This window comes from Talpa occidentalis, unplaced genomic scaffold, assembly GCF_014898055.3.
Source record: "Talpa occidentalis isolate TD23 unplaced genomic scaffold, MPIMG_talOcc4v2.1 talOcc4.9, whole genome shotgun sequence".
Lineage (NCBI taxonomy): Eukaryota > Metazoa > Chordata > Mammalia > Eulipotyphla > Talpidae > Talpa > Talpa occidentalis.
Genome location: NW_023605305.1, coordinates 12865199 through 12879735, shown reverse-complemented (window position 1 = coordinate 12879735; position 14537 = coordinate 12865199). Strand labels below are relative to the sequence as shown.

At 48.8% G+C, this 14537-nt stretch overlaps 1 protein-coding gene across 1 annotated transcript; it reads left to right on the top strand.

The window, feature by feature from the left end:
* Window positions 1–1682: 1682 nt before the first annotated feature.
* HTR1D (5-hydroxytryptamine receptor 1D) lies at window positions 1683–14232 on the top strand. Its single transcript, XM_037498771.1, has 3 exons — window positions 1683–1767; window positions 3561–3651; window positions 11784–14232. Exon 3 carries the CDS (start codon window positions 12343–12345, stop codon window positions 13474–13476), a length of 1134 nt encoding a protein of 377 aa, XP_037354668.1. The 5' UTR covers window positions 1683–1767; window positions 3561–3651; window positions 11784–12342; the 3' UTR covers window positions 13477–14232.
* The last annotated feature ends 305 nt before the right edge of the window (window positions 14233–14537 follow it).

The window sequence follows — 14537 nt, the reverse complement described above, 5'->3', positions numbered from 1 at the left end:
GTGCATGTCCTCAAAGCTTGGCGTTCCTGGGACCCTCTCGCTGCGTAGATGCTCCTGAAACCCGCAGCGGGGCTGGGTTCACCGGAGTCTTCCAGGAAGCTGAGTCCAGCAGGCACCATTCAGTCTTTAATTCCTCTCTCTGCAGAAGGTGACCCTGCGACCACTCTGTTTCCTCTAGATCACTCTCTTCTTTCGGGCTCTGTGACTTAACACTTGTATTTTTCCTCCTTCGTCATGCTTGATTTTGCAGGTCCGCGTTTCTGCAGCCACTCTGCCTATTTCCCAGGCCCTCCTCTCTTCTCAAGCAGTCCCTCTCCCTGGGTGATCTCATTCCCCCCTGACGCTTGCTATCACACCCCTGAGTCACAAAGGCCCTCTAGCCAGAGCTCAGGCAGACCCACACCAGCACTGTTCCAGGCCCTGAGGATATGGCGATGAGCTAGACAGAAGGTACATGTTGGGGAGGGTGGGGAGGTATTGGGCAGACAAGCAACAAACAAACAAGCAAAAAATATCAGCTACAGGTAAGTGCTAAAATGAGCATGAAGCAGGGTGCTACGGTGGAGGATGACACTGCTTTATATTGCTTGCTGAAAGCTTTGCCGAAGAGGTGATATTTAAGGGGGGTGGCTGGTAAGAGAAGCAGCCAGAGAGGTGAAGGGAGGTTAATATAGGGCCTTGTAAGCCACAGTGAGGATTCTGGCTATTATTGAGTGTGATGGGAGCCTCAGGGTCGGGGAGTTTTAAACCTAAGAGAAGAGGTGCTGCTGTTACCCCTGGACTCACTGCAAGCCTGCTGTGGGCACTGGAGTCCTGAGAGGGGATAGGTAGATCTTTAGGGAGCTTCCAATTGCAGGCAGTAACGGGCACAGACAATTCTGGAGACAGTAGAGTTTTTAAAGGAGAGTTTGTGTCCAGTTGTCCAGGGAAGACTTCCTGGAGAAAATCACTTTTGAGAAGAGCCTCAGAGAACAGAGTGGATTACAGTAGGCATGTGTGGAGGGGAATTGGAAAGAGTGCTCTTGCAGAAGGAGAGGACAGACTAAACCAAGACACAAATACCCCAGATGTAGGAAGAGCTGGTTGCATTACCTTTCTGAGCCTTTCCTCCTTCAAATATGGGCAATCACAGGTTCAAAAACGAGGAGAGCAGGTGTTGGGAAAGGGTGAGTAGAGCAGGAGAATGCCTACCAGGGAAGAAACAGGAGAAGCTGGCAGGGTGAGGGAGAGGGCAGATCAGTTGAGTTTGTGGCACTGTGAGACATCCAGGAGAGATAGCAAAAGGACTTTTGGAGCCAGAAGTACAGAAAGGAGAGTTAAAGGTAAAAATTATTGATGTTCTTTTATTCATTCTTTGAGCAAATTGTTACTGAATCACTTTTAAGTATTAAGCCCAAAACATGTGGTTATGTACAAAACCAGGTCTCTGCTCCAGGAATAAACATCTTGCAGAGAGAGACCCACAAGCCCCGGACTGCAGGATGATGAGAGATGTGCACAGGAATCTTGAACTCCAGGCACCAATTGGCACAGAGCAGGGAAGCTGAACCCACTGGGGCGCAGGGAGCAGGGCCAGTTTTAGCCAACCGGAGCCAGTTGAATTCAGTCTTGAGGGTGAAGTTGGAGTTGGACAGGTAGGCTAGTGGGAAGGGGAGCCTATACAGAGGGCTTCCTGACCCATGTGTCCCCCCTCTTTTTCAGAAAAAAGACTAGCAAGGAGACAACCAGTTGGCAAGTTCAGTCCAGGGGAGTCCAGCGTGATGTGCAGTAAGTGGGGCAAAGAGGAGGGAGAGATCAGTTCCATCCCCAGGGACCAGGGAAACTTGAAGAGAGGGTGGAGATGAGAGGAAGAACATTGCAGGTAGAGGGCGTAAGCTGTGCAAAGGCTCAGAGGAATGAGTGTGACAGTGGTTTTTGCAGGAGGAGATGTTAGCCAAGCAGGAGGTGGCCACTTTTGCTGAATTCAGTAAAGGGTAAAAGAAAAGAGTTCAGAAGGGTAAGAGGAAAGGGCTGGACTGCATGATCTCTGGCAAGATAAGTGATAGAAAACAGAGAAAAGGGGTTGGGGGTGCATGGCAGTCTCAAGGAGTAGGTATCATAGGCTTTAACTTCCTGTGCTGATCCTATTTGTTCTTCTGTGCTCAGCTTCAAAGCCACTTTCAGGGCCTCCCTGGTGGTACAAGGGGTTAAGTCACAACACTATGAAGCTATCCACAGCGACTATGGCACAAGTTCGATCCTGGCCAGGGAGCTGACCCACATGGCACAGCCGACCTCTCCTGGCTCACCCACTGCTCCCCTCAGCACTGTATTTCGTCAGTCTGCCTGTTCTGTTCCCCACTCTGTCTCTGGTGAATCCTTTCAGCCCCCAGACCTCTGGCCTGTACCCAGTTCTTATATGCATAAAATAAATAAATAAATCTTAAAAAAAAAAAGCCACTTTCAGAGAAGGACCTCAGGATTGTGGCAGGTTGCCACAAGCAGCCCCTGGCCTGCTCTCATGTCATCCTCTATCACATTGGTGGTTCTGTGTTCCAGGACAGTTTCCCCAGGGCCACCTTAAGTTTTTGTGAAAGCTCAGTCTGCATCTGTGTTTCTCAGGCCCCATGTGGTAGGCTTTAAGTAACTAGCTATTGAATGGATGAAACAGAGAGGTTGAGTAACTTGCCCAAGGTCACAGAGCTAGTGAATGGCAAACTGGTAAGTGGATTCAGTCTACCTGACTCTAAAGCTTGTGCTCTTAATCATGCTGTATTGTGCCTCCTTGCAGGGGAAGCAGATGGTAAATAGTGGGTTTGGATTCTCTAAAAGCTAACAAATTCAGTGTTTAATTTCTAGGAAATGAATTCCTGTTGTTAGGTTTTGTTTATTCAGTCTGGGAAGACAGCCTTTCCTCTGTCCTGAAAATGGTTTCACTCCATCAACTCAAGTGCTCTCTGTGAATCCAGATGTGTGGCATTTGGGGGAGGGGTGAGCTGAGCTCCAGGGCCAGGAGATGCTACCCTAAAGGCTTCTTAGAGAGTGTAGTCTGCCCTATCTGCTCCTGGAATAACTCCGTTAGACAGGAGGTGGGGGAGGAGAGGTTTGAAAATGCCAAAAGCATATGATATGAAAAAGGTGCTAGAGCATGTGGTTACCTCTGTCCTTAGTCTCAAGTTCCTGCCTTGAATGGGAGGCAGTGGAAAGCATGGATGGGAGTCTGAAGACTTAGTCTCTGCCTATAACCCACTGTGTGGCCCTGGACAAGTGTCTTACCCTCTCTGAATCTCTCCCTCTGTCACTACCAGGAAGGAGTTGGATTCCACAATTCCTAAGAGTCCTTCTTGATTATCTGAGGAATATCCCAGGGCTGACATTCCTATCACCCCTCGATGCGGTCCATGGAGCAGCCACATTGTCTGGGAGCTTGTCAGAAATGCAGAATCTCAGGTCCTGCTCCAGACCCACAGATTCAGAATCTGCATTTTTAATAAGATCCCTTGGGGAGGCCTGTGCATCTTGCAGTGAGAAACACTGTAGTAACCTCATTCCCTCTCTGCTCTTTGGACTGTGCTGAGAAGGAAGACCGGCGGAGAGGAGCTCATGCCCAGTGCTGAGTGACCACGTCCACGTACCCTTCGTCCCCAGGCCTGGCAGAGAGGCCCCATTCAGGTGGGTGTGGCAGAGCGGTATGTAACAGGTAACCAGTAAAGATTTTCTTTATGTGTGCAATCACTTACGGGGTAAATATTTGTGGAATGAAGAAGAGAGTGGAACTGACTTGACTCAGCACATTTTATGAGCAGTGGAGTGTGAGCCGAGCAAGCTCAGATTCCAGTCCTAGATCTGCTGTGCCCTGGGGCCATAGGCAAACTATTTCTCTGAGCCTCAGCTTCTCCTCCACCCCCCGCCTGTGAAATGGGAATAATATGACCAACTTCAGAGGGTTAGGATCTGACTCAAATGGAGTCAGACTTATGTCAGACTCCTTGAGGTATGAGAGGATACAGAACAGTGTTTGGCACATAGTTAGCTCTTAGAGTGGCCATTACTTTACCACTAACCATTGCTCACTCTACTTACCCAACCTTTTCCATTGCACAGTTCCTTGAGGACAAAGTCACAAAATGACCCTTAGGGGGCGATATCACCCCTGTTGAGAACCTATCTGATTCTAGAGCAGCTGTCACTATGCAACAGATAAAACAAACACCAGGGCCTCCCTGGTGGCGCAAGGGGTTAAGCACAGCGCTGTGAAGCTATCCTCAGCCTCTGCAGCACGAGTTTGATCCCCGCCCAACCAAGGAACTACCCACATGGCGCAGCAGACCTCTCCTGACTTACCTGCTGCTCCCCTCAGCAGTGTATTTCAGTCAGTCTGCCTGTTCTGTTCCCCACTCTTCCTCTCACTCCTGCACATCTAGACTGTGGCTCTTGAATCCAAGATTCTCACCCTCCTGCGCAGCTCTGAGACTGTCCCCCGGCTCTCGATGTATAAATAAGCATCTGGTAAAAAAAAAAGAATAAAGATTTCAAGAAAAAAAATGAAGCCCAGAAGAACTGATTATCCAAGAGAGAGTTTCCAGTTTAGGGGTGTTAAATTGTGCAGTAGGAACAATTCTCACCTACGTCTTTGAGTGGACATTTGTACATGTTTTTGTTGGTTCTATAGCTGGGGGTGGAAGTTCTGGGTTGGTCTTGGCTATTTTTTATTTTCTACATTTTCCAGTTTTATGACTAGAGAAAATGAGGTGAGAGATTGACTCACTTAAGATTCTGATTAGATTTCAAAAGTTGCACTTAGATGTGAAGGGATGGGCAGATGGGTGATGGACGGATGGACAGAGGGATGGATGGGGACATACACACGTGTGGAAACTTTTCAGAGTTTTTCCCATATATTCTATTTCATCCTCACGACACCTCTGGGGAGATAAACTTGATACCGTGGTTTTGCAGAAGAGAAGGTGAGGCTGTGGGAGGTTCCCTGCGGTAGAGAGGAGATGAAATAACAGCTGTGGATGCACTTTGTAAAATAGAAAGCACTCTTCAGATTGTGGAGAATGATTTTCCCCGTCCGGGGCTCACTCATCTGTACCACACGGCTTCGAGAGAAAGAATAGACACGAATTCCTTTGTGGGGGATTTATTTTGCTGCAACAAATCTTTATCACGGAGCCTGGTTTGGTTTTGTTTTTTTCCTTCCAAAAGGATGAGGCTGGCTTCTGAGGATGCATTAAACCCATACATCTTGTTTCTGGCAAGGTTTTATGACTCACTTAGTTAAAATAAAGATCTGTTGGAATGGGGAGGTGACTGATCTGCAGACTGAATGAGCTCTGGGTACAAAACCTTAGTTAAGAGTGAGGTAAAGAGGGGCCTCCCTGGTGGTGCAAGGGGTTAAGTTGCAGCACTAGGAAGCTATCCGTGGCCACTGCAATGTTAGTTCGATCCCCTGCCAGGGAGCTGACCCACATGGCGCAGCAGACCTCTCCTGACTCACTCGCTGCTCCCCTCAGCAGTGTATTTCGGTCAGTCTTCCTGTTCTGTTCCCCACTCTGTCTCTGGTGGATCTTCTCACCCCTCACACCTCTGGCCTCTACCCACATTCTTGTATGCATAAATAAATAAATCTTTAAAAAAAAAAAAGTGAGGTAAAGAACCCCTGCCAGCCTCTGTGCTGTCCCTCCCCTGAGTCCACATGGCAGGTCTGGGGGAAAGGTGCTGGTACCCCAGTTCAGATGGGGAAGAAAAGCCCAGGAGGTAAAAAGATTGACCTTGATCCCACAGAAGGGCTTGCTTGATAGGAGGGAGCTGGAAATCCTCTGTCTTATTACTCTTTTTAAAAAAATATTTATTTATTTATGTATATAAGAACTGGGGTACAGATCAGATGCATGGGAGGGTGAGAGGATTCACCAGACAGAGTGGGGAACAGAACAGGCAGACTGACTGAAGTACACTGCTGAGGGAAGCAGCGGGCGAGACAGGAGAGGTCTGCTGTGCCATGTGGGTTGCTTCCTGGCCGGCCGGGGATTGAACTCATGCTGCAGTGGTTGCAGAGAGCTGCATAGGTTGTGTCTTAACCCCTTGCACCACCAGGGAGACCCCTGTTTTATTACTCTTTTTCAGGGCCTTTTGTGTCCCTTTGAACTGGTTCTCCAGGGTCAAGTACGAATCAGTAAAAATGAGGTTTCTGGGGTACACTGGTTGCTTGCAGACATCCAGGGATGGCACAGTGTAGCGTGAGGAGTCACTCCTCCTCTCCTGGGGCAGCTGGTACCCCTCTCTGTGCTCTGGTCTCTGCTCCATTGTCCTGCCCCTCTTTGCAGACCTGTTTCCTTAGGGCCTCTCTGTTCTCCCAAAACTTGCTGTGACTTTGGTCATGGCAGTGGCCCAGTTACACCCAAGGGATCTCCTGCATCATCTGTCTGCCCTGCTGCTCACAGCCTTCATTCTAAATTTCCAGGAGAGAATCTGATTGGTTCATTTTGGGGGTCACATGTCCCCATTGGCCCAATCAGCTATGAGCAGAGATGGTCCATGAACAAGTTGGGATGGGTTCCAAGATCTGTCTGTGGCATTTTCCCCTCTGCACCTCGAGAAGCTGGGGTGCATGTGGTGTGGCTGGAGTCTGCAGTGCCGCTGGGCTGGGGAGAGGCTGAGGGGAGTTATGGCTGCCCGTGATAGTCCCGGGGGTGTGGGTGGGCCAGGAAGAAGCTCTCTGGTGTGCTTGGTAGTTCAGACAATGCAGACATTACTCACTTAACAGAGAATGTGCAGTTTCTGGTGTCCTGGCTTTTTCCTGGTGAGGAACAGACCTTGTTGCCTAGAGACCTGAATTTGGTTGGACACATCCTAGAGGAACGAGAGAAGTCACCATTTACTGTTTTAGGTATTTGGATCTATGATATTATCGGTTCTCCCCAAACTCCTGTGAGCTATGGAGGGTTATTGTTTCCATCACTGAGGCTATGCTGGCTGAGCCAGCAGCCCCTGTTTGCTTTCAGCCTCTGCCCCCTTTGTTACCATTGTGTCCAGGACTCTACAGTTTACAGAACATTGTATACAGGATTTTTTTATGCATACAAGAGCTGGGGTGCAGGCCAGAGGTGCAGGGAGGTGAGAGGATTCACCAGAGACAAAGTGGGGAGCAGATCAGGCAGATCTACTGAAATACACTGCTGAGGGGAGCAGCGGGAGAGACAGGAGAGGTCTGCTGTGCCATGTGGGTCACCTCCCTGGCTGGGGATCCAACTCATGCTGCAGTGGCTGCTGATAGCTTCATTGTGATGAGACTTACTCCCTGCACCACCAGGGAGGCCCCCTGTATACAGGATCTTATTGAAACGACTAGACACAGCATTGTCATGGGTCAAGGAGGAAACTAAAGTTTTCCTGACTTAGTGGCTCAGATCTTTAGGACTAAAATGTATCAGTAGGTATTGATATATCAGTGTTATTGCTGGTACCTGGTTCTCCCTTTTACAATGTACCAAATTGATGGTTTAAGAAAAATGACAAAGATATCTCCTTTAACAGAGTGTGTGTATGTACGTGTATATATGTAATATACTTTTATATAAAATGTGTATGTATGTGTGTAACATAGGGACAAGTTAAAGAATAATCATAAACATCCATGTACCTGCCATTACCTTAAAAAAAATCGAATACTCTTGATTACATTCCTCTTTCCGCTCCAGGGGTAACCAATATCCTGAATTTTATATTTGCCTTTCCTAATGGCTTTGCCACCTATATTTATATCCTTAGACGGCTTGTTGCTTCCTGCATGTTTTTTGCCTTTGGCATACTCAGTGTTATGTTTGTGCGAATCACCCACTTAGGTGTGAGAGGCTGTGGTTTACTTGGTTTGCTTCTCTGCAGCACTGCGCCTTGGTAGAAATATGCCACGTTGCATTCTGCTGGTGATGGACAGCTGGGTGGTTTCTGGTCGTTTGTTATTACAATCAAGGTCCTGTGACCAGGCTTGTTCCTGTCTGCTGGTGAGCACAGAGAAGCATTTCTCTGGCTTGTATAGCCAGCAGTAGAATTACTGGGTCATTAGGTAGTCATTACATCTTTAGCTTTATGAGATGATACTAAATTGTCTGCTAATGGGGTTCTCCGATTTATACTCCATTCATGGTCGATGATGATGCCTGTTGCTCCATACCCTTACTAAAGGACATGACACGATCAGATTTTAAAGATCAGTTTTGTTTATCTGCAGGCTGAAAATGGCATTTCACTGTCATTTTTTTTTTTTTTTAATTTTGGTATTTGAGGGATGAGGGGAGAGAGGTAGCTGCTTATAGAGTCTGTATCTCTAAAAGTAGCTGGATTATGAGAAATTCTGCCAGCTTTGCTCAGAATGGGGAAGGACAGCAGGCAGGAAAGGATCGTGGCAGCCCAGCATGCCTGACCCAGGCAGTCCACCCTGTCCTTCTGCCCAAGATACACCCACCCGCCTCTCAGGCCTTTCTGAACCCGCACCTTTCACTGGAATGAGGTCACTGGAACGCCTGGAACTCAAGGGGTGACCACGTGGCTCCTGAGCCAGCGCACCAGCCCTCCGTGAGAAACCACGGCACCTCACTCACCCAGACCATCTGCATGAAAGAAAGTTCCAAACAGGCCAATGGACTTCATATTTTCCATGTGAACCAATGTGGGAGGAAAGCTTCAGCCAAAGGCTTTTGGGGTGGAGCCTGGGCAGAGAGGACTGCGGGGCAGGTGGGGGGGGTGTGGGAGGTGTAAGGGAGGGATCGTCATCTTCAGTACCACCACTGTGAGATCCCAAACCAGCTTCATTCCTGGGAGCACAGGTGCCTGGAGGCTTTTCTTCCCCAATGGGGCAGTGTGAAGAGTGGAAATGTTGAGAGCAGGCTCTTGACCCGGTTTTTCCACTTCCAGCTGAGTGACCTTGGCAGGTGACGTCAGTTCTCTGAGCATCTGTTGGCTCATTTGCAAGTTGGAGGCCAAATTGTGTGCCCTCTTGTCAAGGGTGACTCTCAGTTCCAGGACTAGCTCGGTGCCTGAACGTAGGGAGAGCTCCATCTAAAAGAGACGATAAACTAGCCTTCAATCTCTGGGGCTGCTTTAGAGCAGGTGGCTTAAGATTAATTTTTTTTTATTTATTCATTTTTAAAAGATTTATTTGTTTGTTTGTTTATTTATTTATTTATTTATTTATTTATACAAGCACTGGGTACAGTCAGAAGCTTGGGAGGGTGAGAGAATTCACCAGAGCCAGAGCTGGGAGCAGAGCAGGTAGAAGGACCGAAGTACACTGCTGAAGGGAGCAGCGGGCTGCAGGAGAGGTCTGCGCGTCATGTGGGACCCTCCTCCGGTGGCCAGAGAGCAGCTGGGGATCGAACCGGCGCTGCAGAGGCTGCGGGCAGCTTGGAAACCCAGCGCTCAACCGCTGCGCCACCAGGAGGCCCAAGATTAATTTTTTTAAACTGAGGTTATTTCCCCTGCTCAAGGCATATATATTTTTTAAAGATGAAGCACCCAGAAGTTTGAGGAATGAGAGGGAAACTATCACATTGCTGGTTTAGCTTAATATTTTTTTAAAAGTCAATCAACAGGGCTTTCCTGGTGGTGCAAGGGGTTAAGCACCGCATTATGAAGCAATCTACCGTCTCTGCAGCAGGAGTTCAATCCCCCCGCCAGCCAGGAAACAAAGCACATGGCCTGGCAGACCTCTCCTGACTCATCCACTGCTCCCCTCAGCAGTGTACTTCGGTCAATCTGCCTGTTCTGTTCCCCACTGTCTCTGGTGAATCCTCTCATCCCCCCTGCATCTCTGGCCTTTACCCCAGCTCTTGTATGCATAAATAAATAAATCTTTAAAAAAAAAAAAAGTCAATCAACAGACTGAGCCTTCCTGACAAAGTCCTGAGCCAAACCTTGGGGTCTAAGGATTGGATGACGGTGGTTCTTGATCCCTCTCAGCTTTCTGCAAGTTTCAAGAAGCAGCCTCACTGCCCAGCAGGCAGGCAGGCAGGCAGGATCACCATTGTTTGGGGGAAGACATCTGAGACTCAGAAAGGATAAGGGACTTGCCCAAGGTCCTAAAGAAAGGCTGGGATAGAACAGATGATCCCAGTCCAAGCCTAACTCTCTCTACTCTGTGCCCAGTACTCCCCTCCACCACTCCCCACCCCCATCTCCTGAGACTGATCTGTTTCCTCCTCCATTCTCTGCCCTCTGGCCAGCTGATCTGTTTGCCATCCTCTGACCACTTTTGGTCCTTTGTTCTTGCCTTTCCAGCCATGAGGAATGCCATCCCTCACACTTTCACTATCGAAACCTCCCTTCTTTTTTTTTTAGATTTATTTATTTATACATGCAAGTACTGGGGCACAGGCCACAGGTGCGAGGATTCACCAGAGACAGGGTGGGGAGCAGAACAGGCAGACTGACTGAAATACACTGCTGAGGGGAGCAGCGGGCGAGACAGGAGAAGTCTGCTGTGCCATGTGGATTGCTCCCTGACTGGCCGGGGATTGAACTTGTGCTGCAGAGGCTGTGGATAGCTTCACAGTGCAGTGCTTAACCCCTTGCACCACCATGGAGACCCCCACCCTTCTTTTTAATGCGGCCACTCTGTGAGCACTATGCAGCCCTTAAGGATGCCGTGGTAGTCCTCAGTAGAACATTGCTCAAATTATAGTTAGTAGAAACAGGAAACACATACAAACTTTGAATCAAATTCGTACACCAGCTCCATCCACGGTCCTAGAAGCTACATGTCTGCTTCTCTTAATAAGCTGTGAATGTTCCCAGGCCCAGTTCGCTGTTTGGAAGAAATAAAGTGAATCCGTGACTCCTGGGGGATTTGTAGTGTTCTGGACAAGGCAGGCAGGGAGAAGTGGAGAGGGTATAAATGGGGCTCTGGGGTTGGCAAGAATGCCAACCCCATATGCCCAGGGGCTTCCTGCTGGGGTCATGCCAGAGCTGAGCTTGCACTGAGCCTCCAGCTTGCCTCACCCTGAGTCCCAAGCTCCAAACACCCCAGGACTTGCCCATGCCCCAAATACTGAAACATTCAGGGCCAGAGGCACCCAGAAGAGAGAGCGGGGAAAAAAATCTCCAAGATTTTTCTTTTGGTTTCTGGTTTCCATTTGGAAAACTAAATGTATTTTTCTGGAGTTGGATTGTCTCCATGAGAAATGCTCAGTGTTTTTATCTTTGCAGTTTATTTCTTTGCTTAACAAAAAAGTGTTTATGGGGGGAAGGGTTAACTTTAAGAGTCATGCATGCCCACTGTAGGAAATATGACAAATTCATATGAACAAAAGAAAGATCACCTCCCCCTCCCTACTTCCTAGAGAAATACATGGTAACAATTTCCTGACTTTTTTTCTATACACAGTTTTATCTTGTTTAGTTCCCATTATTGTTGAATAAATGGAAGATGATTTCTGATTCAAGACATACAGAGCTGCTTTCATGTACTTGTGAACAGCCAGGGATGCTTCCAACAGCTGAAATACTGTGTCCCCTCTGGGAATCATGGGGGTGGGGCACAGGCCCTCTCCTGTTTTCTCTGCAGTCTTTTGAGAATGCCCATTCATTGTACAGCTGCCAGCAGTAAGCAGTATCCTCCAAATCTTTATAGTCAATCTCAAGTATCCCAATTGTCTTCTGGAACATAACTCTTGTTTTCTTTTTTAAATCCCAGAGCGTCTGAATCCGTGCCCCCTCTCCATGAACCCACAGTCGTCTGTTCTCCCTTCTCCCAGCTCATGTATTCTTTGAGTCTTGGTAACCAGAATGTTTTGTCTGTTCAGGTTCAAAACAATCAGGGACCACGTGGTGTGTATGTCAACGTGAACCTGGGAAGACTGAGCTGTGACGGGGCTGCTTCTCGGAATGAGCGGGCACATGTTTTTGTCTGGAGATTTAAAGCTCCCAGGAGGCAACATGATATCCAGATTCTTCTCAGAATAGGATGGGGGGAATTCTGAAGTCCTCATTCATCCCCTGTGTGTCTCAAGCTTTGGAAGGAGCCAGAATGCCAATGGGAAGACTCCCCAAGCATTGCCTACCTTGGGGTGATGCCCCGACATATTCAGCAAGTGTCCAGGGGTCTTGGCTTTTTGCTGGGCAAAGTTCCAGAACAGTGAGACATCTTGGGATTCATCTGGTTTAAGAAAGACCTTTAACTCCCCACTGTTGGTCTCCTCGGTGCTCTTTAAATAGTTAACTCTTGAGATCTTTTCACTGTGTTCTCTTGGGCGGAACGGCTTGCAACCGTGTGGAACAGAAGGATGACCTTGTTCTGTGGGCAGGACAACTGTGAAAGGAGCTGTGTGTGTGTGAGTCTGTGGGAAGAAAGAAACACCTAGAATGTCCCTGCCAAACCAGTCCATGGAAGGCCTTTTCCCAGAGGCCCCCAACAGATCCCTGAATGCTATAGAAACTCCAGAGACTTGGGATCCAGGAACCCTCCAGGCCCTCAAGATTTCTCTTGCTGTGGTCCTTTCCATCATCACACTGGCCACAGTCCTCTCCAACGCCTTCGTGCTCACCACCATCTTCCTCACCAGGAAGCTCCACACCCCTGCCAACTATCTCATTGGCTCTCTGGCCACCACCGACCTCCTAGTTTCCATCTTGGTCATGCCCGTCAGCATCGCATACACGACCACGCGCACCTGGAGCTTTGGCCAAATCCTGTGTGACATCTGGCTGTCCTCTGACATCACGTGCTGCACGGCCTCCATCCTGCATCTCTGTGTCATTGCTCTGGACAGGTACTGGGCAATCACCGATGCCCTGGAGTACAGTAAGCGCCGGACTGCGGGCCACGCGGCCGCCATGATCGCCATCGTCTGGGCCATCTCCATCTGCATCTCCATCCCGCCGCTCTTCTGGCGGCAGGCAAAAGCGCACGAGGAGCTGTCTGCCTGCCTGGTGAACACATCTCAGATCTCCTACACCATCTACTCCACGTGCGGGGCCTTCTACATCCCTTCTGTGTTGCTCATCATCCTCTACGGACGCATCTACATGGCCGCCCGGAACCGCATCCTGAATCCGCCCTCACTCTGCGGAAAGCGCTTCACCACTGCCCATCTCATCACAGGCTCCGCGGGGTCCTCGCTCTGCTCCCTCAACCCCAGCCTTCATGAGGGCCACTCACATTCAGCTGGCTCCCCCATCTTTTTCAACCATGTGAAAATCAAGCTGGCTGACAGCATCCTGGAGCGCAAGCGGATCTCCGCTGCCCGAGAGAGGAAAGCCACTAAGACCCTGGGCATCATCCTGGGGGCCTTTATCATCTGCTGGCTGCCCTTCTTTGTGGCATCGCTGGTCCTCCCCATCTGCCGGGACTCCTGCTGGATCCACCCAGCCCTCTTTGACTTTTTCACCTGGCTAGGCTATTTAAACTCCCTCATCAATCCCATCATCTACACCGTGTTTAACGAAGAGTTCCGGCAGGCGTTTCAGAAAGTTGTCCATTCCCACAAAGCCGCCTAAGTCTCATTTGGTGGTGGCTCTTGTTATGGTTTGTCTCCTGTCTTCTTTATTTTTCCTGAATGTTGGGTTCATCCTGATACCTTGGGTTTGGATTCAATTAATTGAATTGGCCAGCGTTCTTTTTCCTGTTATCTTCTTGATTTCTGGGACACCAAAAGCTGGGCAGTTGTATGAAAGGGGACAAGACTGAAGATTTCACTAAGTGTGATCGTGTGCCAGTTCATCCATGTTGGAGGAAACGTGACCCACAGGATACCCCATGGAAGCAATTCGGGCGGGAGCCCTCTGAAGCTATAGCAAGATGAGGCCCAAAGGGGAGGCTTTCTGGTCTGCCTAACTTTCGTGTGGCGCTCGTAGGAGGGCAGGTGAAATTAATGACCTAAGTTGAAGAGCATTTGGAGTCAGAGTGGAGTGACCTCCATTCCCTGTGGCACCTCAGAAATAACACCTGGATTTCGTTCACTGAGTCCTCCTTAGGTTGAATCTTTCCCAGTCGTTCATGGGGAGATATTCAGTATTTGCAGTGCCAGTGATATAAAGTGGTGGAGATGCCAGCGACAGCCACTACATCAACTACCCTGTGCCCTTCGTCCTTCCCCACTATCTCCGCACCGTCTCAATGTTCACATTTTCACCCCCACTGAAGGCTTTGGACTCACAGAGGGTTGGTTTTTTTTTTCCCAGAATTATTTTCTTACGTCCCCTTTTCATTAGAGATCTTACAATGTTGGGTCTTGCCAAATAAAAAGCATGAGACGTCATGACCAGGAAAATCTGAGTAATTTTTTCCCCTTTCCCTGGATGTAGAAACCTTTCAATTCAATTTATTTTTTTTTAAGATTTATTTATTTATGCATACAAGGACTGGGGTACAGGCCAGAGGTGCAGGGGGCGGTGAGAGGATTCACCAGACAGAGTGGGGAGCAGAACAGACAGACTGACTGAAACATACTGCTGAGGGGAGTAGTGGGTGAGACAGGAGAGGTCTGCTGCACCATGTGGGTAGCTCCTTGGCCAGGGATCGAAGTTATGCTGCAGAGGCTGCAGATAGCTTCACAGAG

Coding starts and splice junctions, on each gene's coding strand:
- HTR1D (XM_037498771.1), top strand. CDS start 12,343: ATGTCCCTGCCAAACCAGTCCATGGAAGGCCTTTTCCCAGAGGCCCCC.